We start from the raw sequence: 22,916 nt of genomic DNA, 5'->3' as shown, positions 1-22,916 counted from the left end.
CTTGCTTGTAAAGGGCTATTATTTGTTGGCATGCAGCATGCAAAATGGGCTTCTATCAATTTAGGATTGTTGTTCCTTTTACCAGCTGCTTTCAGTATGTACAAAAATGGCTACCAACAGCAGTCAGCAGACCCTTAACTAGCATCCTCAAAATAACCAGGGTTAAGAAAATGACAGCAGATGTTGACACCCGAGCAGTGTTTTTTTAATCCAAAATAGAGTGTGCTAAGAAAAGGACAGAGTAAACAGTTCCTTGCTGGCAGAACTCAAGGTCCTTGTGTAAAGGAACATGTGGGTTCATGGCTTGCCTCACTGAATTCCCCAAGCACCAACTTCCCAATGTTCCACTCACATATTGAGAGAAGTATTTTCCATAGATTCACATCCTTGAGAGGTCAGCTGTTCAGGTCCACCCAGTGGGCTCTTTATTTGATTTTCTGTACACATTTGCACCCTCTGGTGTATTTATGTGAGAAAGTGATGTGAGAATGTCTTTGCCCCATGTGTGGGGGTCATGATTCAGGCGGTGTGGTCTGGCTGGGTCCTCCACTGCGAGTACGAAGTTGTGACTGAGCAATATCAGCCAGGGCGCTTTGGATCTTCTCCAGTAGCAAGTCCCCTCGGTATACCACCTCTTCGAGACGTGCCGCTGCATCATGATTCTCCTCCTCCAACTGCCGCAGACTGGCCGCCTAGGGAGAGGGGCAGGGAGTAAGACAAGAAAGATGAGAGGGGGCGAGGGGAAAAAGAGGGAGCGAAGAAAGTCAATAAAATCTCCATACAAAATGTATAGAAACTGTAGTTATTTGAGCGTGAACTCATTGAAGTAATGTGTGCCAAAGTGAGAGTGGAGAGTAAATATTCCCATCTACACTTCCTATAAGGTGATTTACCAAAGCTATTTGTTTGTATGTCCGGGACAGGGCTATGGTAACCAATGCTAAGGATAGCCACTTACAAGTCTGACTTGGATTGCAACCAAAGTAGTTACAGATTCCAGCCAGCCCTCCCCTGGATCCATATACTATTTCCAAAGTAAGAGTATAGCAATACAGAATTAGAAGTGAACTATCGCTTTCACTTGAAAGAATGTACTATAATAATTTTCAAGATGGGAATGTCACTCTAGTTGGAGGTTTTCCACTCCTGTTGAATCACAGGAGTAAATTCAACCTACATACCTGTAGAGCTGCTGTGGACTCCTCACTAGGCAGTGAGTCAATCAGCACGTCCACATCCTTAGCTGTCCGGGCAATCAGTGCAGCAAATAGTTGGGCATACTCTAGGGAAAGAAATAACAACCCCATTTCAAATTAAAGGTGTAATCCGTAAACTTTTCATATGCAAATAGCGCTGTCCGGTCAAAGTCGTTATTTCCGTCAAATTGTATTATATTTATGCAACATAAAATTACATTAGTATCAGCAAGGTGTCAAAAATGACTTTCACATTGCTGGTGGCTAACAATGTAAGCGAATGGCAAGGGTATGTCTTGAACTTGGGTCACCCTGTCCGAAGGCAAACACACTGTCCACTACTCCAACTTGGGAAAAGTCGTAACAGACTTACATTTGCTAGGTTCCTTATACAAACCCCTCAGAGCTGGAAGCATTCCAACTTTCTTTCAAGTGCCTTCCTATGTCCACCCTAGCCTCCAACAGCATCACATGAGAGTACATCATAGAAATAGAATCACGGATTCTATTTCTGTAGTACAACCCACTTCTGACACCAGTGCATTGTTGGTTAAGGGCTTGTATGTAAGCATTTCACTGTAAGATCTACACCCGTTGTATTAGGCGCAAATAACATTTGCTTTGTAGTAAACGATGGGTGTAAGTCTTGAACTCAGGTTGCCCGGCCCAAAGGCAAACAGGCCCCAATGGTATTCCACTTCGATCTAATATCTGACATGTCCTTACCCTCAGTGGGGTTCGATGGCTGGTCCTTGTTGATTGCTGTCTGTATGTTGTTGAACGAAGCTGGCGGTGCACACTGCTGCAGCACCCCGATTGCATTGCAAAACTGATCAGCAAGCTGAAAGACATCAAAAACACGTCAGAAAAATATTGTCATGAGAGCATATTGACTTAACACAAATATAAGACATTAAACAACGTGATTGTTTGTTAGGTAGCTAAAGTTAGTTAGCTCAGCAAACCTTGCAACCGAGAACCTATAAAGAGAACTTAGCCAACTAGCTAGCTGTCATTAATCAGCCTAGTCCGCTTCCAAATACTAAGTCAGTCAATCTAAACGTCAATCTAAACGTGCCATTACAATTTGCTGAGCATGAAAAAAATTGTGGGGTGTACTAATAGCTAAATGAAAAAATAAATCATACCGAATTGACTGCATCTTGAAGTTGCGTTAGCCTGTCCGCCATCTTTGTTGTTTCTCCTACTCCTTGGATTTCCGGGCAGACTAAACGTTTCTTAGCGTGTTGTTGCCACCCACAGGTTGGAGTACACAACGCACACAGTGAAAGAAAATCAAAGAAAGAAAACAAAACTGGAAAAGGAGCATCAGAGATGTTAAGTAATGTAATCAGTATCTGATTGGGGGAAAGTGTCTGATAGACCTAGCTATCCTAACTGGAATATAGAAGGAGGGGAGGCTATTCAGTTTGACCGCAGCGCTTGTAATCTAAAGAATCCGGAACGTGCCCATACATTTCCCAGACTGCAGCAGTAACAACAGGAAGTGTACCGCTTGGCTAAGGAGTTTCTCGCTAAGGTAAATCTACGAGTATTGGTTCGTTTTATGTGTAATTTCACTTTTCTTCTGACAGCTAAGTATAGCAACTTTTCAGAAAATACAATACCAACATGAGACTCTTGCAGCTTTTGTTTGCTTGTATTTTCAGTGACCGATTCACCTGATTTCCGTAGCATTTAACCTAGTTACTGTAGCTAGCTAACCTTGTTGATTCGCTAGCTAGTATCTGACTGACAACTGCCTAACAACATCATTCCGATTACGACAGTCAGTAGGCTGTCGTAATTATCAGCTAGCTAAAGTACCCTGTTCGAATACTTTGCAAACATCCTTTTGGTGTCCACTGGTCAGTCACTGGAAAAAGAGTCAGAAACTCTGAAGGTTAGCTGTATACCAGGGGCGTATTCATTATGCCGATTCTATTGTGAAACGTTTCCTAAACGGAAGCAAACGGGGCTGGACCTTCCTTATATTGTCCAGTAGAAACTCTTGTTTGTCTCTGTTTGCTTCTTAAAGGGTAAACGGTTTACGTAATGAATACGTCCCTGCTGACCGGGAAATTATACGAGTTAGCGAGCTACTTAGGCAGTAAAGGTACATGAATGAGGGTCCAGGTCAAATCATGTTTTGTATTGTTTGGATATGGTGACTCTGTCAGGATTTTAGTCCATGCATTTTGACAAGTTCATATGCCAAGTATTTATGTAATGGATGCCAAGATGTAGCCTTGGATGCCAAGATGCAACTTTGCCTAAGATCTTAAGTCTTCCTCTAAGTTACATTAGGACTGATTTGATAAATATGGTTGGATCTCCCTCAAGTTTAGCACATACTTATACCAATCTAATGCTTTCAAATCCTTGAGGGGCAGTGAGCAAGTGCACATTCTAGGGAGAAGGGGGAGAAATTGAATGATGTATTCATGTTTGGTGACGCTTTGGAGCAGCATCTTAACCTTATTTTCCTTCCAGTGTACTTTTTCAAACAGAGATGACGTGTTCATTAGAAAATGTATTGTCAGACGCCAAGTCGCTGGTGGAAAGACTTCGCAACCATGACAATGCAGCGGAGGTACTTATCGAACAGACAACGTCCCTTAACAAGAGGGTGGAGGCCATGAAACAGGTAATGCCAATGTCACTGGTGGTGCAGCTCTTTTGATTGGTGTTGAAAAGGGTACACACTTGCCTTTAACTGACCTTTGTTGAGTTGACTGGAGTTCTGTGTATCTGTTTGCAGTATCAGGAGGAGATTGAATCGCTGAACCAGGTAGCCCGGCATCGGCCCCGTTCCAGCCTCGTCATGGGCATCCAGCAGGAAAACCGGCAGATCCGTGACCTACAGCAGGAAAACAAAGGTAGAGCAGTGAGTGTGATAAGCTGAAAAACAAATGAAGCTACTCTATTTACTGGTTTCATAACAGGTATATTACCAGTTGAAAAAGTACCCTGTCTGGATAAATCCATAGAAATGTGTGTATCTATGTCTTCTCTCCCTGCAGAGTTGAGAACCTCCCTGGAGGAACACCAGTCGGCCATAGAGCTCATCATGACAAAATACAGGGAGCAGGTCTTCAGACTCCTCATGGCCAGTAAGAAGGACAACCCAGCCATCGTCAACCAATTAAAGGAGCAGCACACCACTGTGAGTGACCCACCCTCTTCTAGTGTCACATCACACTCAGGAGCTACCCTTTCTTCTTGTATCGAGGAAGTTCAAAGCAAATATTTATATTGTTTATATTCTATGACTGCAGGAAATGCAAGCGCACATAGACAAGATCAACGAGATGGCTACGGTGATGAGGAAGGCCATCGAAGTGGACGAGGGGAGGTTGTGTGAAGACGAGGAGAGGATCAAGCAACTAGAGGTGAGTCACACAGGTTGTCTCTATTCTCACTGTTTACTAAAAGCATTGACTGAGTACTAACAGTACTACTATTTCAAACATACTGTTAAAAATGTATGCATGTTTTTTTTGGGCAGCTGGAGAACAGTGGTCTTCGTGAGCTGCTAGGGATCAGTCGAGAGGCCTTCCTACTTCTGACAAGAGAGGAGGCCTCAGATAGCACATCCCTGTCTGCCCTGTTGACCAGCGCCGACATCAGCCTCCGGAAGAGTTAGGCCCACACCAGCACTAGCTTGGAGTGTGTGTGTGTGTATATATGCGCCCCCACCTTGTACAGACCATACCCCCCAATCACCTACAGCCACACAGAGGGAACTCGACAACGAACGATGCCCCAGGTCATACTGCCTCCCACCTGTCACGCTACAATGGAGGTATACAGTAGGAAGCCTCTGAGACAAATGGGAAAATCCAACAGTTTAGTCTGTCATGCATTTTTAGTCTTGGCACGCATTGTGCTATCTGATGAGCCTGTGGGGTTTTAAAGTGTGAATGAGTGAATGTGCTGCTCTTGAATGACATTAAAACACTTGAAAGAAACATGTTAAAGTTTGGCTAGTGCTCTCCAGCTGAAACCCAGTGGTGGAAATACCGTATGCGTGAACAGGACTCTTTGGAATGCACAACTTACTGTATGTAGACTGTAAATTGGACCTAATGGTTGCACCATGATACATCACAACTTAACTGATGACAAACTTTGGGACAAGGGGAGCAGAGAAACGAACAAGTGATTTTTAGGAAAAACAATTTATCAAATTTCTCACAACAAAAACACTATAGACAGAGCCCATTTTAAAACAAGACATGGCACATGAAAAGGTAAGTACCTAAGAGCTGTAGTGGAAAATACTGAAAGGTAACCTTGACCTTTAAGAAAGCTTCATCAGTAATCTTAGTGCATAGAAGCATTTCCTAGTGAGGAATTTCAACAGTATGGCTATAATTTTACAATGTCGGCGTCCTCACACCCCTGTGTGTTTTGGTTTGGAAACTCTGAGAAAAGTAGAAATGGCCAGTTCTACCTGCATTTCAGTCTTTCCCATCCTTGACATTGTAATCTGAATCCTGTCAGGTGATTCTGCTAATCATAAAAGATCAATAAATTCCCTGTCAATTTTTAATTCAACATCCTGTCGTGTGCAAATGGCGAGGATTTACAAAATCACTGGTGGGATATTACACTGCATCTGATGATACCTTGTTGTTTTGCACAAGAGGGAAAATAACCTCTTAAATTATCCACTTAAGTTTCAATATTACTGAACATTTGGAGGAAAAACTGACATTGGTCATGGAATGCATTAATAAACCATGTCATGTGACTGAAGGCAAACTCCTGTACACATCATTAATGCCTCAATAAGCCAGCTTTTCATACCAAATCACATACTGGGTGGGTAATGAGAGAGAAAGAACATACAGAAAAAGTCCCACAAAACACATATTGGACTACCTTAAAATCAGTGTTTCCCCTAGGTTCATTTAGCAGCGGTGGCCCACCTCTGCTAAATTGTTGCCACCGCTGTAATAAATTGCTGAGACGCGCTTTTAAAGGGATAGTCATTGGCTCAATGATTGGAGGTCTATGGGAACAGCTGGCAGGACATTGTGCTTACAATACTAGCAATGCACCCACCCTGCTACCCTTACACCACTGCTAAAAAAAGTCATAGGGGAAACACTGAAAATGCTTTACCAAACGAAAGCTGGCAATAGAGAACATAAACAGCAGGCCCACTTTAATGAAGCGTTAGGCCACCTGACAGAGCAATAGAGGCTGTGGCACTTGTAGTTTGCTCTTCCTGCTACTGTAAAAAACACTCCTGAATTGCTTAGCTATATCACCATTTCCTATAAACATCAGTGCTCAGGATCCACCTACACCTACCACTTGTGGTTTATGATTTTAGAGTGCTATCAAACATGTCCATGAAATCAAGAGGATACATTTTAGGCTGCAAGTTCTCACCCATACCACTAAGTGTTCGATTCAACAACTACGTTTCGCAAAAAGGGTCCCCAAAACACATGCATATTTTAATATAAACATCTCATATTTCTTAAAAATGTAATTGTTCATATTTGTAAAAAGAAAAGAAAAAAATAGTGGCCTCTAAATACACAGTTTTACAAAACATGGTGTAAAAGTGACAGTTTGCGTACGAAAATGTTGACAAAACATTAAAAACAATTAAGCCATTGGAGCCAAAATGGGCATACCCAGAACTCCCTGACAGTGGTGTCATACTCATTAAAACTCGGGGGACATATGCCCTCCAATTTCATTGAGTGGTATTAAGATAAACAAAGTATACTTACTTTTACACTAAAATGAATACCTACCAACCAAAAGTTGCTGTCAAAGCCATCTCAAAAAGAGTGTCTGCATGATGTGTCTGCATCTTACTGTTCCAAATGTTTTCTTGTGCTTTTTAGTGCTATTAAAACACATATGTTGCCCATACCGGTATGCTGTAACCCTTGTTGTTTAAAGGCACTGTGATGTACTAGGGGAGATAGTGCCCAACTATTTTGGCACAATATTAAGTTGCAGCGGTAACAACTTCCTCAGTACCGTCTAAAAACATGCAGCCAAATACCACAAGACTGAGGAAGTTAAACAAATCATGCTCGAAAATAATGCTTTGAAAATTCTCTGTGTGCACTTTGTGGCAAAGTTCCTCCCCAGGCATATAAACACTACTTTAATGGACTGTTACCATCATCAAAGGAATGAAAACATCCATAATCTGGCATAGAAAGACTCCAAACGCAATGGTGCTTCCCCTGTAGATAGAGAGCCCATGCCCCATAGCACCCTCCTAGTGGGGTGAATCAGTCTACCTTGCTGGGTAAAATGGGTCTAAGTTGAGTGGGTGGGTTTAAAGGAGGAGGGGTGTGCACTCGCCAGCGGACTCTCTCCTGCCAGTCAGCTGTCGGGCACGGGCGAGGAGACGGGAAGGGAGTGAGGACGTGTGGTGGCTTGGGTCCAGAACGTTGGTCTTGCGGCGCTCCCGCTCTTGCAGCCACATGAGGTAAGGGCTGGGGGGGAAGAAGGGCCGTGTGCGTTCCCGGTAGAGCTGTAGCACGATACCAGACACACCCAGAACCACCCACACTGTGATCATGATGAAATCTGGAAGACCAAGAGAACAAAATATGTTAGGTTGAAAGGTCAAAATCGGGTGCACAACATATGGCCTGCCTGCAGGTTAAATAAAAGAAAACTCTCTGAAGTGATTTTACTCACCAATGTCCTGGAAAGGCACATCAGTAAAGGCCTTGCTGAAGTTGTCGTTGAGGAAGCGTTTGAGGATGTTAAGGGTGATGTAGGAGAGGCTGGTATAGATGTAAGCATTCACAGCCAGCACCACAGCATAGGCTCCAGCTACACCACACGTAGTGATGTTACCCTGCAGACAGACAACACCCACACAGCAATTTTACCCAGAGGCTCCATTTCCATATTTGTCCTCACAAATCTTTGAAAGTTCTAAGCCCTTGATTTTAAAGTGGGAGGGGACTATGGCGTTGAATTGGACAACCACTGTAAAGAAAGTGCAGAAGGGCAGGGATCAGGGCCTACCTCTCTTGGCCAGCGGACAAAGAAGAGTGGTACCCCCACCACGATGCAGCTGAACGTCACCCAGAACACCACATTCGAACGGAACACCTGTATGTCACCTGTGGAAGTGATGAGATTTTTTTTTTACAACTTTGTTACAATATTTTCTGTGTCATACAACATTAATCTGATTGAGCATTATCCTGCTTGAACTAGTCAATCAAATAAATAATAATCTGACGTAGGTGTTTTTTGGTTCTTTTACCGACAGGCGTGAAGAAGACAATGGAGGAGATGAGGAACCCCAACATGAGACCGACGACGACGACACAGGACATAACTGAGCCGAAGCGCCACCAGCTCATCACCAGGATAACTCCCCCCACTACGCCAATCACTGCTGTCAGGGTCAGGCGGACTGCAGGGAGGAAACACAAGACACTTCTGTCAGGGTCAGACGGACTGCAGGAAGGAAACACAGACACTTCTGTCAGGGTCAGACGGACTGCAGGGAGGAAACACAGACACTTCTGTCAGGGTCAGACGGACTGCAGGGAGGAAACACAGACACTTCTGTCAGGGTCAGACGGAGAGGGAGTTGGAAAAATATCTTTATTTTTCATAGAGCTATAGAAGAATGAGAACCTGAGCTTCTGGCAAGAGGTCCAACTCAGACTGACCCCAAATAAATGAAAGCAAGTCCAGGAATTTCTCCATCAATTCTAAACTCAACTGCTCTACAGATAGATTAACATTCTTTAATTATCTTTACACTAAACCATGTGCTCTTCAGCATGATGGAACCCGTGCGCCAACTTAATTACTGGAACGTGCTTTTACAGTGAGATGTTTGTTCTATGCAGAAATGTGTTGTTTCACACTGAACTGTGTGTTGTGCACTGGGGAAGTTTCCCATTGCATCCTGGATGAATTCTGCCACCCATCCATCAGCTCCACCACTGACCAAATCACATTAGGGTTCGAGTGTGTAATTCTGAATTCATACGCTCACCGCCATCCTCTATGACTAACACATATACAAGCAAACACTGACATCACCTTGCATATGGGGAGCACAAACACCCATGCAAGCCATTCTAGGTTTCTCCAAATCAAAATACACAAACTGTAACATAAGCATAAAATGCATACGTGACATGTTTTGCTCTGCCTTTTAGATGGCATGTGGGGCGGCAGGTAGCCTAGTGGTTAGAGTGTTGGGCCAGTATCCGAAAGGTTGCTAGATCGAATCCCCGAGCTGACAAGGTCTGTCGTTCTGCCCCTGAACTAGTAAATAAGTAAATAAGTAAATAAATAATTGTAAATAAGTTTGTATAAGTTTCTTAACTTACTTGCCTAGTTAAACAAAGGTTACATACATGTTTTTAAATTAAATATCACTGTAACAACTGTACTGATTTAGCACTGGCTAATCTGATTGCATTTCCCAGTTAATGAGACCAACAGGAGTTTCTTTCAACTGAGCTGACCTGATTGAATCACAGAAAAACTCTATGCTTTCAGGGGGCACCGACTGGAGCTTCCAAATGAAAATAGGATAATTTTGGGGGAAAATCATATCGATATGGCATGACTATCTAATTCGCATTTCTGAAAGACCTGTGACGATTAATGCAATTTGTCTGGCCGCAAAGCCAGTTTGTATGGCTAATTTCATTCCAAAATACTGTATGCTTTGGAGACGCATTAAAAACTACAGAGGGAGTACAGAGATAACTGAACAAGCATATGACCAAATAAATTGAAGCCAATGTTTACTATAGAAAAAAAATAAAAATAATAATATCCTTATCAACCTGGCTGACAAGGTCAACAATCTTATGTTCATTTGAAATCACTTGAACTTACTGTCATAGTCCAGTTTTGTAGTTCTTGTGATCAGGACAAAAAAAATAAACGCTGCAAAGCCAAAGCCCATACAGAATAGCTCTAAGAGAGAGGAAGATAGAGAGGGGAACAAGGGAGGAAAGTTTAATACGGGAGAGCAACACAGTAAACACACATTTTCTAGCATGACATCTACGACTGGTTTCACAGACCCAGATTAAAACTGCTACTGGACTAAAAACATGACCAGCGAATAGTCTATTTATTATTTTTCTTTCACATTATTTTTGCCCATTATGTGGGAGCAACAGTTTACAACAAGACCTTTAACCTCCAGCCCATATTTTCATTAGCTGGCTGGCATGAACTTTAAATGAGAGTTGGACTTTCACAAACCATAAATAACTGGGATACAGCTAGTTGGGAGCGGCTATTTATTACTGGTGTTCTACAGGGAGGAAAAGCCCTGGACTTCCCAGACTTATCTTCCAATGATGTAGTGGAAAACTTGGTATGTCAACACTTGTTTCCCCCCTACTCACCACATTTGAAAAAGCGGTGCCCAAAGAAGCACACGAAGAGGCCAGCTAAACCAGCGATGGTGAAGAAGATCCTTGTGGATATCTTCCCTAGAAGAAAAGAAAGTACATCAGCCTTTAGTCATTCTGTCTTTCCCCATAGTTGGTCTAACTTGTTGTTGGTCAAACAAGAGACACTGTGTCAACTGTTTGTCTTTTTTCTCCTGCTCTGAAATTGCTTATTGCTCCAATACAGTGTGTTACTGTTGACAAGAGTTGACATATTGGTTCATAAGTCAGTTGCCAATCAAAATAGAGGCTGAAATCAGCTGACAACATATTCCCAGGGGACTGGTGTTGACCTTCCCTGGTCTTAAATGCATGCTGGCCTTCAAGGTGCATTCCATAAGATTTCCACGGAAATAGCCCTCAAGGTCTCAGCCAGAACAATTGCAGTACAGTAAACGTCTTCTGTGTAGAATGACATTATGCTCTTCTTCCACTCAACAACAAGTCTCATTGAATAAGGCCCCGGGAATTCAGACAGGAATACTCAGATATCTTTGGAAATGTCTCCATTATAGACATATATTGACTGACGTTTCCCTGCAAAAAGACCCTTTTGACCCAGTGCTGGTTGTCCCACTTACCCAGAGTGTCACAGCCATCCAGGGTGGAGGAGAAGCTGCAGGCATAGGTGTGGACAGGGATATACGAGGAAGAGGTGTTAAGCACTGGGTCTCCGACTATGACAGAGTAGATGACACCCTGGCCCGGGATGGAGCTAAACACTACCTCTGTCTTATCATTGGATGATAGTGTCATGAGCTACAGGGAGAAAGAAAATGAGAAAAGCTCACCATACCATTACACCACAACCAGCAAGTTTACAGTCTACAATCCTAATCTGTATTTTTATACATGTCCATTTTGCACTACATTCACACTGTTATCAACTCACCCTTTTCCCATGCTCTCTCATGGTCTGCACATTGGCCACACTCTGGATGCTGGTGATGAGGCTCTGCTCTGAAAGGTCGCTCTCAGGCAGGAAGTACTGGTAGATGTCATACCTCAGGCGCCATCGAGTGTTTTCACCTACTTCAGTGTCACAGGCGGGCGGATTGGAGCCCCTGAGGAGGTGAAAACAGAGGTCAGTTCACAATGGATTCTGAAAGTTTTCTTTAAAGTACGAATACGCATTTGGGGAAACAGCACCACTGTTTGCCCCCCAGTGCCTTTGTTATTGTTTTGTTGATGAAAACAGAGCAGAGAAGAGTCCGGCAGCGGGGTAAAAAAAATGCACTGCATATTTGGCTGTTCTATCGCGTATACAGTGATGTCAAAGGAGAAAAACAGTGGTTGTTTACAGTAACTTCTTTGTTGTTGTAATATCCTAAACGGACATGGCACTTTCGCCTATTAAGGATTCTAGCTTTAAACAGAAATGTTGTAGATTTTTTTTATTTAAAAAAATTCAACATATTTTTCACAATGAAATAAGATGGCTCAGAAAAGCCATCACAAATAATAATAACACAGCAATATGAAACTGCAACAGAAAGGGCCGGAGTCTCTTTCTTTTTTTAAATACAATTTAGAGACTACGCAAAATAAGTGTCCCCATCACTTTTGTCTCATTCCAAATCTTTGTGACTCTTTTTTTGTTTCGCCACAGACTACCCCAGACCTTCCTAGACCTCTTTGGTCTTTTGCTTTTTGAGTCACTGCTTTTCAAAATCTGTTTATTTTTGTTCCTGGTAAATTTAGATACAGTTCAGTCTACAGACCACAGGCCAATGTTAAATTATAGCTGCTTGATGCACAACAGGAAGTGTGTTTTCCGCTCTGCAGTCTGCTTGGCCCTGACAGAATTTTGTGTGTGTTTCCACTCTGCGGTCCGTGTAATGCGAGTGAGTAGGTACTGTATGTGGAAATACTAAAAGCCAGCACTTCCCATATCCTGGTCAACCAGATCTGTTTGGGCTGTCTTGCCAACTCTTATGATCATTATCACACCATAGCCTGATTAATAGCAACAAAGTATTTTCTTTATTTACATTAGAAAATATCAATGATTTCCCTATCCAAAAATGCTGAAGAGGTTGGGTTGCAATCACTGTACCTCTCCACTTGTGGGTAAATCTATTTTCTCTACTAAAGCACATTCCTAGCCAGAGCCCTGGCATTAAAACATTTCTTACTCTGCTTCCACCACAACGAAAGCCACACAAATGTAGGACAACACATAATGCCCTCATAAGAATGCATTGTCTTTCAGTCACAGGACAATTTATTTGGCTAATTGTTGACTTTTCACCAGGGTTAACTTTAAAACGTATAAACAAAAACATATGCAGAGTGCCCTGCCTCACATTTGTTTGCAGTGAGACAGAAGTGATTAAATCCAAGATGCTCATACATAAACCCTTTAGTGTGTTGTTACCTTGAATATCCAATATTTGCAGGTGCAAAGCGGATAGTAGTCTCAAAAATGTTGTAGTGGAGATAGACATTTGGGTCAATGTCCAGGTCAAACTCCAGATTACAAGCTCCAGGGACTGGGTCTGCAGAGAGAGAGAAAACACGTCATTAAAACCAGCCAATCAAGTCACTGTTTTTTCTTGAAGTCCATTGACAGTGCAGTAGTAGCAGTAGCAGACTGTTGAGAGTTTGTACCATTGGTCTATGCAGATGGCCTACTGGTGACTGTGGAGAAGTTGTAGAGTGCAGATTACTCTACACAGATACAATCATTTTGGTGGAAGACAAAACAGCTTTGAAATTTGTTCTCAGTTGACTATTTGTTTTGTTCAATAATCTACCTGACATTCTTTGTTTTGGGGTTTGTTTGAAACAGGCTCCACATCTACTAGATACTCTTGCTATTGTTTTGACATGGTATATGGAGTGGTTAAAACAATGGTGGATTGAGGGTGAGTAGTGAGAGGTAAAACATCCTGGAATGCTAACAGTGATGTAAGGCAACATACTGTAGCCCCTTGACAGATAGTGGGAGGCCACCTAAAATTGAGAGGAATTGGCGGATTATTTTGGGAAGCGGAGATGAAAGGGCATACATACCAGAGCTGGTGTAGGGGAGGATGACCCCAGTGCCAGCCACAGAGTCCCCATCAGGGGCCAGCAGGAACCAGGAGAGCTTGGTCTGACCGGGGATCAGGGGTGAGAGAAGGCCTGAGTCCACCGCTGTTAGAGAGAGGCCCAGCCCTGGCATCTGCCCAAAGTAGTCAACCAGACAACCATAAAATCACTCAAATAGTCAGTCAACAACACAGCCCTAATCCATCCAACTCAGTCGCCAAACCAAAGCCTGAAATCCCACGAAGACCCGTGTTCTAAAAGTCAATCTTAAGTTGATTTCAATGCACTGATTTGCCTGAAAGTTTCAGTTGCTCTCAATTTTCTATGTATCCTGGCAAATAATATCTCCATTGTGAGTAACTCTAACGTAGTAGTTACCATACTACCACCATGTTATTACTGCTTTATTCAGTGCTGTAATGTAAAGTACTACTGAAATATGCACAGACGCCCGACTGACCACCTCTTCTCACCTAGCTGTAGGCTATACCTGCCAGATGGTTTTGACAGACAGTGGAGAAAGAATGACTTGTAGTGATATTCACTTCCAGACGACACTCATTAACTGTCTATGCTGTGTTTGGTACATTTGCCCCTTAACAGTTGGGGACAGTTTTCATTGTTGACTTCACTACAGTTTACTGCTTTAGCCTATTCCCACCATGAGTTACGACTACTTTGAGTTACGACTACTTTGAGTTAGTTCAAAGCGTTTTCAGTAGAAAGAGGGAAAGGCGTTCACAAAGTTTTCTGTCAGCACCAAAGAGCTTGTGACCAGCCTAACACATGACCACAGCTCTACTCAGAGTGTCTGAAAATCTCACAAGACTCTGCCGCAAGTGGGTCACTAGAAATGTTGTGTGTGTGATAGGGTGATTGGCGATTATTTCTTCACCCAATCCTTAGGATATCTGGGACCAAGGCCAGGATTGGCCATCTTACCCTTGCCTCATGCCCCATCTTCCTCCCATGATGAGCAACACGTCTGGTTCCACATCATCTGACTTCCCTCCACAAGTCAGTGGACCAATCAGTGCCAATCGTGTGTGTGTGTGTTTGTTTGTACATGTTTGATAGGGTAATAGGTCATATTGAATGAATGAACATTGACCTGAATTAGACTATTACATAAATATATTTTACTGTGAGCATGTGTGTTTGTGCGTGAGCCAGTGTCTTACCCTGGTGTAGGACAGTGTAGCATTGCTGTGCTGTGTGTGGAACTGGAGGGTGATAAAGGCCACTTCAGGGGGGATTCTGGAGACCACTGCCTGAACTGTCTCGTTCTCATTCACATTCACGTTCTGAAAGGTGTTGAATAGGAAAACCACCCGATCTGAGAGAGGAAATACATGTTACAGCATTATCCTCCCAGGCTATCCACAACCTGTTACTAGGTTCAATTATATACAGTGGTTCCTAAATTATTCACACCGTTAAAGATGAGCCAAAATGACTGTATAAAATCAAAAAGTCAAATACTGAGCTACAGTATATTCTATGCTCAACAAATTTGGAAATTATATCGTTTTAAACTAATACAATCGCTCAGAGAAAGAGATTCTGTTTAACTAGTAACACTTTTTTCTCAAAAAGGTAGTGGTAAAAAATATTGACACCGCTATTTTCAATACCACTCAATACCTCACCTTGCAAGGATAACAGCACTGAGCTTTTTTCTAAAATGTTTTATGAGTTGGCCACCCGTAAGTGTGAATGTCTTTCCAGTTCTGCTGTTCTGATTTCCGTTGACAGCCCACTGATAAATCTCGCACAGGGTCCCGTGACTATGTGGTTACCCCTGTGGTTGTGACAACATCATCCAGGATGTGAGCTTATCGTAAATACATCTGAGAATGACACCTTTAATCCACAACATATACCAAAAACAAGGCAGGCCATATTATTGTATTGTAACTATTGTGACAACAAATAGACTACTGGTTGTTCTCACTGATTGTGTATTACAAATGCTTTTTCACTTTATACTCTCCCCATCCTTTGTACAGCCTTATGTCTACTTTTCTGGTCTCTCTGTCTGTCCATACCTCCTGAATTGTCACCTGTCTTTCTCACCGGTCTCTTTTCTCTCTCTCTCTCTCTGTTGAATCTTCCAACACATGTGATGGTTTGTCAGGGTACAAGGGTAATTTGCACATGGGTATACTGTATTCTCATCGTGACCGATTTAAAGGTTAGACTGAAAAAGAAGCATGACTGCCATGATGGGTTCTTTTCCATTCGTTTAACATTCGTTTAACAAAAAAACGTAAGCAGCCAATTCCTAATGCCTGCTGCTTTCTCAAGCATTAAATATGTCAATGGCATACCACCTGTTCACTAGGGCCAATCCAAAGATGCCTCACTAGCGACCATTTCACTTGCAGTGTAATTAGCCCTACATTTCAATTATATGTAGTAGTAAAGGAATTAGATTCCATGGGAGAAATATATATTTTTAAATGCTGTGCATACTGGCATGGCAAGAGTGGGTGTATACAATCAGCATTTTATCCTATGTTTCGTGTAGCATTTACATAGCCTATACAACCTGGGTATGAAATTGAGTGAAAGATAAAACATATATTTTTACCATGAACAATAATAGCCTTTTTTGAAATCCCAGACTAATTCCACAGAACTATTTTACTGTTGAAGACATATTGAAGTGTTTTGCTTCCACTTTTCCAGCAACTAGTACAACTGTCTTCACTTCATCATAACCCAAACAATAAGGATGTTTAAATCCATTGTTTGTTTTTGTCTATATTTGAGTCTTTGTAAACAAACAATGCCATTTCAAAATACAACTAGTTAACGTTAGTCCATGTTATGGACTATCAGCCCGTGCATCCACAGTTCCATCTATGAATTTGAGAGTGGTTCATATTTCTCCAGCCTCAATGTGAAGACTAACTACAACAATAGGTAACATCTCCAAACATGGGAATGGTTAACAATTCATTAAGTTAGTGGAGTTGATATCTCTGATTCAAAGAAGGCGTATATATCTTCTTCATATAAAACAATAAGACGTTAGCTAGAGTATGATTGGCTTTCAGCCAGCAACCTTGATGTAATCTGAAAGTTATACAAATTAATCTCTTGCCAATTGTATTTTAAAATATTAAAAGCACGACTTACTTTCCACTTGTGCTACAACTCCATCACAGACCAAGACATATAAAAATATGTACATTAGCCAGGAGGACGGCATTTTCTTCAGGCCCACGTTCCTACTTCCTAGTCTGCTACATTCACTTGCAACACAGTTGCTGAGATATTCAATAAAGGCTACAGGCCAGTGCAACATAGTGTGGCTACAAATTCGTTTTCATTGCTGTTGTTGCTTCCGCGGAACAACTCCAACCATGTCCGGTCGCTCAAACGTACTACGAATGTCAACTGCTGCAAGCCACTTCCTTTCTCCAGGAGACGTCAAAACAAACTGGGCAGGTCCCAGTCCCTAGTCCTAGCGGGCGTTCCAGAGCGCATAGATTGTAACCTCGTGCTGGGTTTACATTTGCCCAATCCCTGAACAAAACAGCAACTGGGTGATTACCATGAAACCAGTTTTAAACATATCTGTAGCAAATTGAGTTACAAAACCATGATGCATCTGATAAATCAACTATCATTCTAAGGACTAAGATGTATCGTTTTTGGCAAACGTGTATATTTTAAATCCGTTTTTAACTTTCTACAGAATTTTGTAAATTTTCATACCAAATTCTCATTATCGAAATGCATCCAGACTAAATTCTCGTGTCCAGAATTGTATACAATTTTACTTTAGAAAAACAAACTTATTTGAATAAAACACAAAATATGTTGCTGTAGTTTGTCCATAAATCATAAAATGTAATACACGTTGACATTTACATTAAACTATCATATTTAGTTTTATTTACCTATGATGCATCATCTAGAGTTGTAGAGGTTAAGTAAATGTATTCATTTAAATGCCTTCAGAATGAAGTTCTTATTCTCAATCACCCACTTTACCGCAATTGACCTTCTCATTACAAAAACGGCTAAAACACTCAAACTGGGAAAAAGTCTGATATAATTGTATAGCTTTTTTATAATTACATTTATTTTCAGTGTTATGTTTAACTCAGGTTTTTTTATTTGGCGAGAAATGTGAACAAAATATTAGAAAGGTATTGGTTTATTACTTTTTTGGACTGTTACGGTAATTTCTTGCTTTGAATATTGAGGTTTCAAAGGGCCTCTCTATAACTGTGATTGGCTGTTATAGACCCCCCTCTGCTCTCGGTGATGCATTTTCTTCTTTGACGCACCTTATGTCTAAACCTCTTTACAGTGAAATGATCTTGATTGGTGATCTCAACTGGTGTTGGTTAAAGCCGGTGTCTGATGATTTAAAAATGTTTTGTAATTCTATGAATCTTACCCAGTTGATTAATTCACCCACTCGCCCAAATCTTAAATGCCCAGATAAATCTACCCTGATTGATTTGATATTGACAAATGTTCCACATAAATATTCTGCGGTTGGTGTTTTTTGTAATGATTTAAGTGACCATTGTGCTGTTGTTGCTGTTAGAAATACTAAGGTTCCAAAGACAAATCCACGTTTTATTCGTAAGAGAAATTTGAAGTGTTTTAATGAGCAGGCTTTCTTTCATGATTTGTTTTATTTTGACTGGAGCAAGATTGAGTTTATCCCTGGGGCCTGTTGCACAAAAGTAGAATTAAGACATCCGGGATAAATGACTCAGCTGAGCTCAATGAAGCCAAAACATGTGCGTCCAGGCTTAATTGGTTGCACAAAGACCAAGCCAGGATGAGCAGACACGGATTCATTAAGCCAGGTGAAACCAATCCTGGATAGGTGCGCGCTCACGGCTCACTCAAATAGACCCCGCCACAGATCACAGATTAACTGATTTACCATGGCAACTAGAGCCGCGTACTTTTCCCCGTCGGAAGCACAAATCCTCATGGAGGCATACGAGGAGGTAAAAGATATAATTAAGAAGAAAGGCAACACCGCCACAGTGATAAAGCAAAGAGAAAAAGCGTGGCAAAGTATTGCAGACCGCCTGAATGCGTAAGTAGTGCACAATTACACACTCACCGCTCCGCTGAAACATCACAATTACAATTCAAATATTTAATTCACATCTCCAAAAATGCAGTTGTACTGTAATTATGAAACGGTTACATTTTTTATTGAAATGCACTGCAGATATGAGTGAAATTGTGTAAAGTAACTCCATCACACTGTATAAAGCTATGATAAATTTTTTGATATTTTTACTGAAAACAAGACAAAAATACCAAGTAATTTTTTGCAGTGTGACTCCATTAAATGTGTGTGTGTGTGTGTGTGTGTGTGTGTGTGTGTAGATTAAACATGAACGGGCCAAAACGGACATGGCAGCAGGTCAAAATCAAATACAAGAACATTCTGCAGAATGGTATGGTCCCTGACTAATATTTAACAAAGCACAAGCATATATTGTACCCAGAAGGTGCCTGCTCACACATTGTCTGTACTGTTTTAGCAGTGAAAAAGAATACCCACAGACAAGGCACGGGTGGTGGGTCACCAAAGGCTGACCTTACCCCAGCAGAGGACATGGCCTTGGAGCTAAATAAAGGCAGGCCCGTCTTAGAGGGGATCCCTGGGGGGAAAGAGACGAGCATAGGTTCCTCCCAAGATGCCACCCGCTTCATTCAAGGTATGTCCTTCCATCTCTACATGGGATACAACCACATTCATATTGAATCAATTTGGACTGTCTGACTTTGGTTTACCTATTGCCTTGCAGTGTCTGGCAGCACTGTGTTCCTGTTAGAGCCACCAGCACAAGCACCAGACGATGCTGATCCAGTGAGTACTCCATCAAAGGCATACTGTAGGCCTGGCATGTCTTGTCTACTAGCTTCAATATGAATCCGATTAAATGTGATAGGGTGAAGGCCCCAGTGCAGCAGCAACAGCACATGATGGAGACGATGATGAGGAGGAGACCATCTCTCTGGATTCCAGAAGGCATGAGGTATCATGTTAAGACTGTGAAAGTACTATTTACTCTACAATGGTGAGGAGTCCTCATCAAAATCAAAAAATCTAATTTCTTTTACAGGACCCAGATGCTATACAGTGGGAAAACCAGCCTGGCAACATAGTGCGTATTAATAAAAGGACACCACATCCTGCCAAATTCCAGCTGCGCTAATTGTATTGTGTTCACAGAGCTCACAAGCTATCAGAAAGTTGTATGGCAACCACCTCCGGCGCCAAATAGAACTGGCAGACATAGACATTCAGTACAAGAAGAAAAAGATGGAAAATCTTGCACTGGAGTCCGAAATAAAAAAGAGGACAATTAGGAAACTGGACCTTGAAATAAAAAAACTTGAGAGGGAGGTGAGATATGCCTTCAATGTACACTGTATGCTAACTGTAACACAAATGTATTAATCATTATTTTTCTTTCCTCCCCCAGCTCCAAGAAGATGACACAGCTCAAAATAAAAATTAGGTATATTCTCGTAAAGTCAAGTGAGCCATGACATATGAGCTCTTATTGTGAGCACACAGGACGGTGGCATCTTTCTAAGGTTTTTTTTATTTTCCCAGCAATCAGTACAACCAAGTCATCGTTATAAGGCATCGCCCTCTTTTGCCCACCCCCCCAGCACCAGGTGTGGCCACTAGCCTATATGAAGGCCCAAAATTGTGTGTTCCTTTCTGCTCTGACAATGGCATGCCCATTCGTGCGAGATGTGGTGGATGAAGAAGCACTTGTGCTGAGGAGAGCCTTCAGGCGAGAAAGGGTCTTCAGGGACCGGTTGGACCCACTGGCCTTCCCTGATGACCATCTATATGAAAGATACAGGTTTTCTGCAGATGGCATCAGGTATCTATGCAGACTACTGGGTCCCAGGATTAAGCACCGCACTGCACGGAGCCATGCACTGAGTGTGGAGCAAATGGTTTGTGTGGCCTTGCGCTTTTTTGCTAGTGGAGCCTTCCTGTACTCAGTGGGGGATGCAGAACAGCTGAACAAGGCCACAATTTGCCGCACAATAAGGAGTGTGTGTCTGGCTATCAAAGCATTAGCAGATGTCTTCATCTCCTTCCCTGGCCACAGAAGACTCTGTGACATCAAAGAGGAGTTCTATAGGATTGCAGGTAAGAGGATCTACAAATTACAGGACAACTGTTAACACATAGTAGGATACTCATTACTTTGTGTGACAGGTTTCCCCAATGTCATTGGTGCAGTGGACTGCACACACATAAGGATAAAAGCCCCCTCAGGTGCCCATGAGGCCGATTTTGTGAATAGGAAATCCTTTCACAGCATTAATGTTCAGGTGAACATAACTTTTTGATATTGTCCATTGACGAACACTCTGCATTGCCAGTGATGTGCATTGATTGGTGTAATATTCCTCATCTTATGATTTCAGATGGTCTGCAATGCTGACTGTGTGATCAGCAATGTTGTGGCAAAATGGCCTGGCTCAGTCCATGACTCCAGAATCTTTCGGGCCTCTGAAATCTATCAGTGCCTATCACAAGGTAAGCCACACAACCCCTATTTATAACCATCATGGCTGTGTCAAGAATATCACTGTGTTTATGAGGTAGTAATGATGAGATTTTGTGTTGACAGGTGAATTCTCTGGTGTGTTGCTGGGAGACAGGGGGTATGGCTGCCAGCCTTTTCTCCTGACACCTTTCACAGACCCCCAGGAAGCACAGCAGGCCTACAACCATGCCCATGCCAGGACCAGGGCCAGAGTTGAAATGACCTTTGGCCTCCTGAAGGCACGCTTTCACTGCCTTCACAAATTAAGGGTCAGCCCTGTTAGGGCATGTGATATTACTGTGGCTTGTGCTGTCCTCCACAATGTGGCCTGCCTGAGGAAGGAGAGGGCCCCCAGAGTGCCACCAGCCATGGACCGGGACAATCCGGCAATCTTCCCTGATGACGACAGTGGTCGGCTGCTGAGGGACCAATATGTGTTGAATTATTTTAGTTAGTATGTGTGCTTTCAATTTTGGTTAAATATGTCCTGCGGTGGCAGAGGAATTTGGGTTTTTTTGGGTTCGTTTTTTGACGAATTTGGCCTCTTATGATGTTTGTGCGGTATACTGTGTGTAATACAAGGCTGCAGGGAGGCTACTGCATCCATTCATTTGTCTGTTCAGTTGATGTGTATGGATTTGTCCTGCATTTATTTTAGTGTGCAGACATGCAGGGTGTGTTATATACAGACCTTTGAATGTGTATGTATCATTTTGTATAATATGCTTGGATTCTGTGCTTTCCATCTTGTAGAGTCACTGTGACTTCAGTTTCGAAAGGAGCTGATGGTTTACCTGCTTTGTTTTGTCCTTATTCAATAAAGGAACATAATGTTACACATTGTGTTTTTATATTCATATGGAATGTGTATTTGTTTATATGACAGAGTACTAGGGCCACACTGAAGAAAAAGGATAAAGTCATAAATTTATGAGGCTGGTTCTTTCTGCAGAAAAGCTACATATTGTTTTTACAGTTTTGATACTTATGACAATGTGATACTTAATATTCTGGCACATCAGCATGTCTTTGTTTATGAAACCATACTGAAGTACAATTTCACGAAATGCCCCACATCTGTCATTTTAACAACTGTCCTCCTTTAAAACAACTGGTTACAATATTATGACTTGTGTTTTTTCCCCCTCTGTGGCCCTAATATTCTATCATTTTATATATAGCCTTATAGTCTATGGGAAACTGTAAATTATCTAATGATAGCAACATCATCTAAAAATCATTTTTTATCCAAAATCATTGAAATTAATGATCACAAACGTTTAAATAATAACAGTGGGTCTAGTTATATGTGATAACAATGTATAGTGAGCAGTGAAATAACTATTGGTTTCCATTTGTGGTGACTGCTGACTGACATTAGGGATGAGATTAAATAGATCCTGGAATTTAGCCTGGTCTGGAGCAGGCTAGCTCCACAGAATAAATCTCCATGGTAATTTATACCATAACATATCCTCCTGCCCCCTATCCATCTTTAGTGCAACCGGATTACGGATCAATTGAGCCAGGATCACCAAGATATCCTGGCTTAATCCCTTATCCTAGTTTTGTGCAACAGGCCCCTGATGTGGAAACTGCCTGGATATTCTTTCATGATGTTTTTTTCCAAATAGTAAACAAACATGCACCATTCCGCAGGTTCAGGGTTAAAGGGCGGG

General features: G+C 41.9%; 4 protein-coding genes across 7 annotated transcripts; 2 read left to right on the top strand and 2 right to left on the bottom strand.

The window, feature by feature from the left end:
* Nucleotides 1-398: 398 nt before the first annotated feature.
* Nucleotides 399-2,470, bottom strand: LOC139533890 (mediator of RNA polymerase II transcription subunit 21-like). Its single transcript, XM_071332358.1, has 4 exons — nt 2,345-2,470; nt 1,923-2,037; nt 1,182-1,282; nt 399-692 (listed from the first exon to the last, which is right to left on the bottom strand). Exons 1-4 carry the CDS (start codon nt 2,384-2,386, stop codon nt 513-515), a joined length of 438 nt encoding a protein of 145 aa, XP_071188459.1. The 5' UTR covers nt 2,387-2,470; the 3' UTR covers nt 399-512.
* A 134-nt stretch (nt 2,471-2,604) lies between these two features.
* Nucleotides 2,605-5,167, top strand: LOC139533889 (FGFR1 oncogene partner 2 homolog). The gene is made up of 6 exons (XM_071332356.1): nt 2,605-2,736; nt 3,690-3,843; nt 3,958-4,075; nt 4,220-4,362; nt 4,475-4,588; nt 4,705-5,167. The coding sequence occupies exons 2-6, from the start codon at nt 3,709-3,711 to the stop codon at nt 4,840-4,842; spliced, it is 648 nt and encodes a 215-aa protein (XP_071188457.1). The 5' UTR covers nt 2,605-2,736; nt 3,690-3,708; the 3' UTR covers nt 4,843-5,167.
* Nucleotides 5,168-5,361: 194 nt separating this feature from the next.
* Nucleotides 5,362-17,123, bottom strand: LOC139533887 (transmembrane 7 superfamily member 3-like). Its single transcript, XM_071332354.1, has 12 exons — nt 16,808-17,123; nt 14,845-14,999; nt 13,646-13,796; nt 13,008-13,128; nt 11,523-11,694; nt 11,212-11,389; nt 10,586-10,672; nt 10,065-10,145; nt 8,461-8,613; nt 8,217-8,314; nt 7,881-8,043; nt 5,362-7,766 (listed from the first exon to the last, which is right to left on the bottom strand). The coding sequence occupies exons 1-12, from the start codon at nt 16,974-16,976 to the stop codon at nt 7,513-7,515; spliced, it is 1,782 nt and encodes a 593-aa protein (XP_071188455.1). The 5' UTR covers nt 16,977-17,123; the 3' UTR covers nt 5,362-7,512.
* An 850-nt stretch (nt 17,124-17,973) lies between these two features.
* On the top strand, nt 17,974-22,094 carry LOC139533886 (putative nuclease HARBI1). 4 transcript variants are annotated; one of them, XR_011666876.1, is made up of 11 exons: nt 17,974-19,110; nt 19,198-19,374; nt 19,465-19,526; nt 19,609-19,695; nt 19,783-19,824; nt 19,893-20,066; nt 20,146-20,181; nt 20,280-20,834; nt 20,904-21,019; nt 21,116-21,227; nt 21,322-22,094. XR_011666876.1 is itself a non-coding variant. In XM_071332353.1 (4 exons), exons 1-4 carry the CDS (start codon nt 20,363-20,365, stop codon nt 21,690-21,692), a joined length of 1,071 nt encoding a protein of 356 aa, XP_071188454.1. In that variant the 5' UTR covers nt 20,178-20,362; the 3' UTR covers nt 21,693-22,094. The 4 variants fall into 4 exon arrangements, 1 of the variants encoding a protein (XP_071188454.1); XR_011666877.1 differs by lacking the exon at nt 20,904-21,019; XR_011666878.1 differs by having other exon boundaries at nt 17,976-19,374.
* The last annotated feature ends 822 nt before the right edge of the window (nt 22,095-22,916 follow it).

This window comes from Salvelinus alpinus, chromosome 11 (genome assembly GCF_045679555.1).
Source record: "Salvelinus alpinus chromosome 11, SLU_Salpinus.1, whole genome shotgun sequence".
Taxonomy (NCBI): Eukaryota; Metazoa; Chordata; class Actinopteri; order Salmoniformes; family Salmonidae; genus Salvelinus; species Salvelinus alpinus.
The sequence above is the reverse complement of the archived record's forward strand: the minus strand, read 5'-3'. Positions and strand labels throughout refer to the sequence as shown.

What these genes read in the sequence shown, in the direction of transcription:
- LOC139533889 (XM_071332356.1), top strand. Translation starts at nt 3,709, where the DNA reads ATGACGTGTTCATTAGAAAATGTATTGTCAGACGCCAAGTCGCTGGTG. An exon ending in GGGTGGAGGCCATGAAACAG is followed by an intron (nt 3,844 to 3,957) that starts GTAATGCCAATG and finishes ATCTGTTTGCAG; the next exon opens with TATCAGGAGGAGATTGAATC. An exon ending in CCTACAGCAGGAAAACAAAG is followed by an intron (nt 4,076 to 4,219) that starts GTAGAGCAGTGA and finishes CTCTCCCTGCAG; the next exon opens with AGTTGAGAACCTCCCTGGAG.
- LOC139533886 (XM_071332353.1), top strand. Translation starts at nt 20,363, where the DNA reads ATGAAGGCCCAAAATTGTGTGTTCCTTTCTGCTCTGACAATGGCATGC. An exon ending in GGAGTTCTATAGGATTGCAG is followed by an intron (nt 20,835 to 20,903) that starts GTAAGAGGATCT and finishes TTTGTGTGACAG; the next exon opens with GTTTCCCCAATGTCATTGGT. An exon ending in CTATCAGTGCCTATCACAAG is followed by an intron (nt 21,228 to 21,321) that starts GTAAGCCACACA and finishes TTGTGTTGACAG; the next exon opens with GTGAATTCTCTGGTGTGTTG.
- LOC139533890 (XM_071332358.1), bottom strand. Translation starts at nt 2,386, where the DNA reads ATGGCGGACAGGCTAACGCAACTTCAAGATGCAGTCAATTCG. An exon ending in TTCAAGATGCAGTCAATTCG is followed by an intron (nt 2,038 to 2,344) that starts GTATGATTTATT and finishes GATGTCTTTCAG; the next exon opens with CTTGCTGATCAGTTTTGCAA. An exon ending in AGTCCACAGCAGCTCTACAG is followed by an intron (nt 693 to 1,181) that starts GTATGTAGGTTG and finishes CCCTCTCCCTAG; the next exon opens with GCGGCCAGTCTGCGGCAGTT.
- LOC139533887 (XM_071332354.1), bottom strand. Translation starts at nt 16,976, where the DNA reads ATGTTGCACTGGCCTGTAGCCTTTATTGAATATCTCAGCAACTGTGTT. An exon ending in TGTCTTCTTCACGCCTGTCG is followed by an intron (nt 8,315 to 8,460) that starts GTAAAAGAACCA and finishes TCACTTCCACAG; the next exon opens with GTGACATACAGGTGTTCCGT. An exon ending in TGTGCCTTTCCAGGACATTG is followed by an intron (nt 7,767 to 7,880) that starts GTGAGTAAAATC and finishes TTGGTCTTCCAG; the next exon opens with ATTTCATCATGATCACAGTG.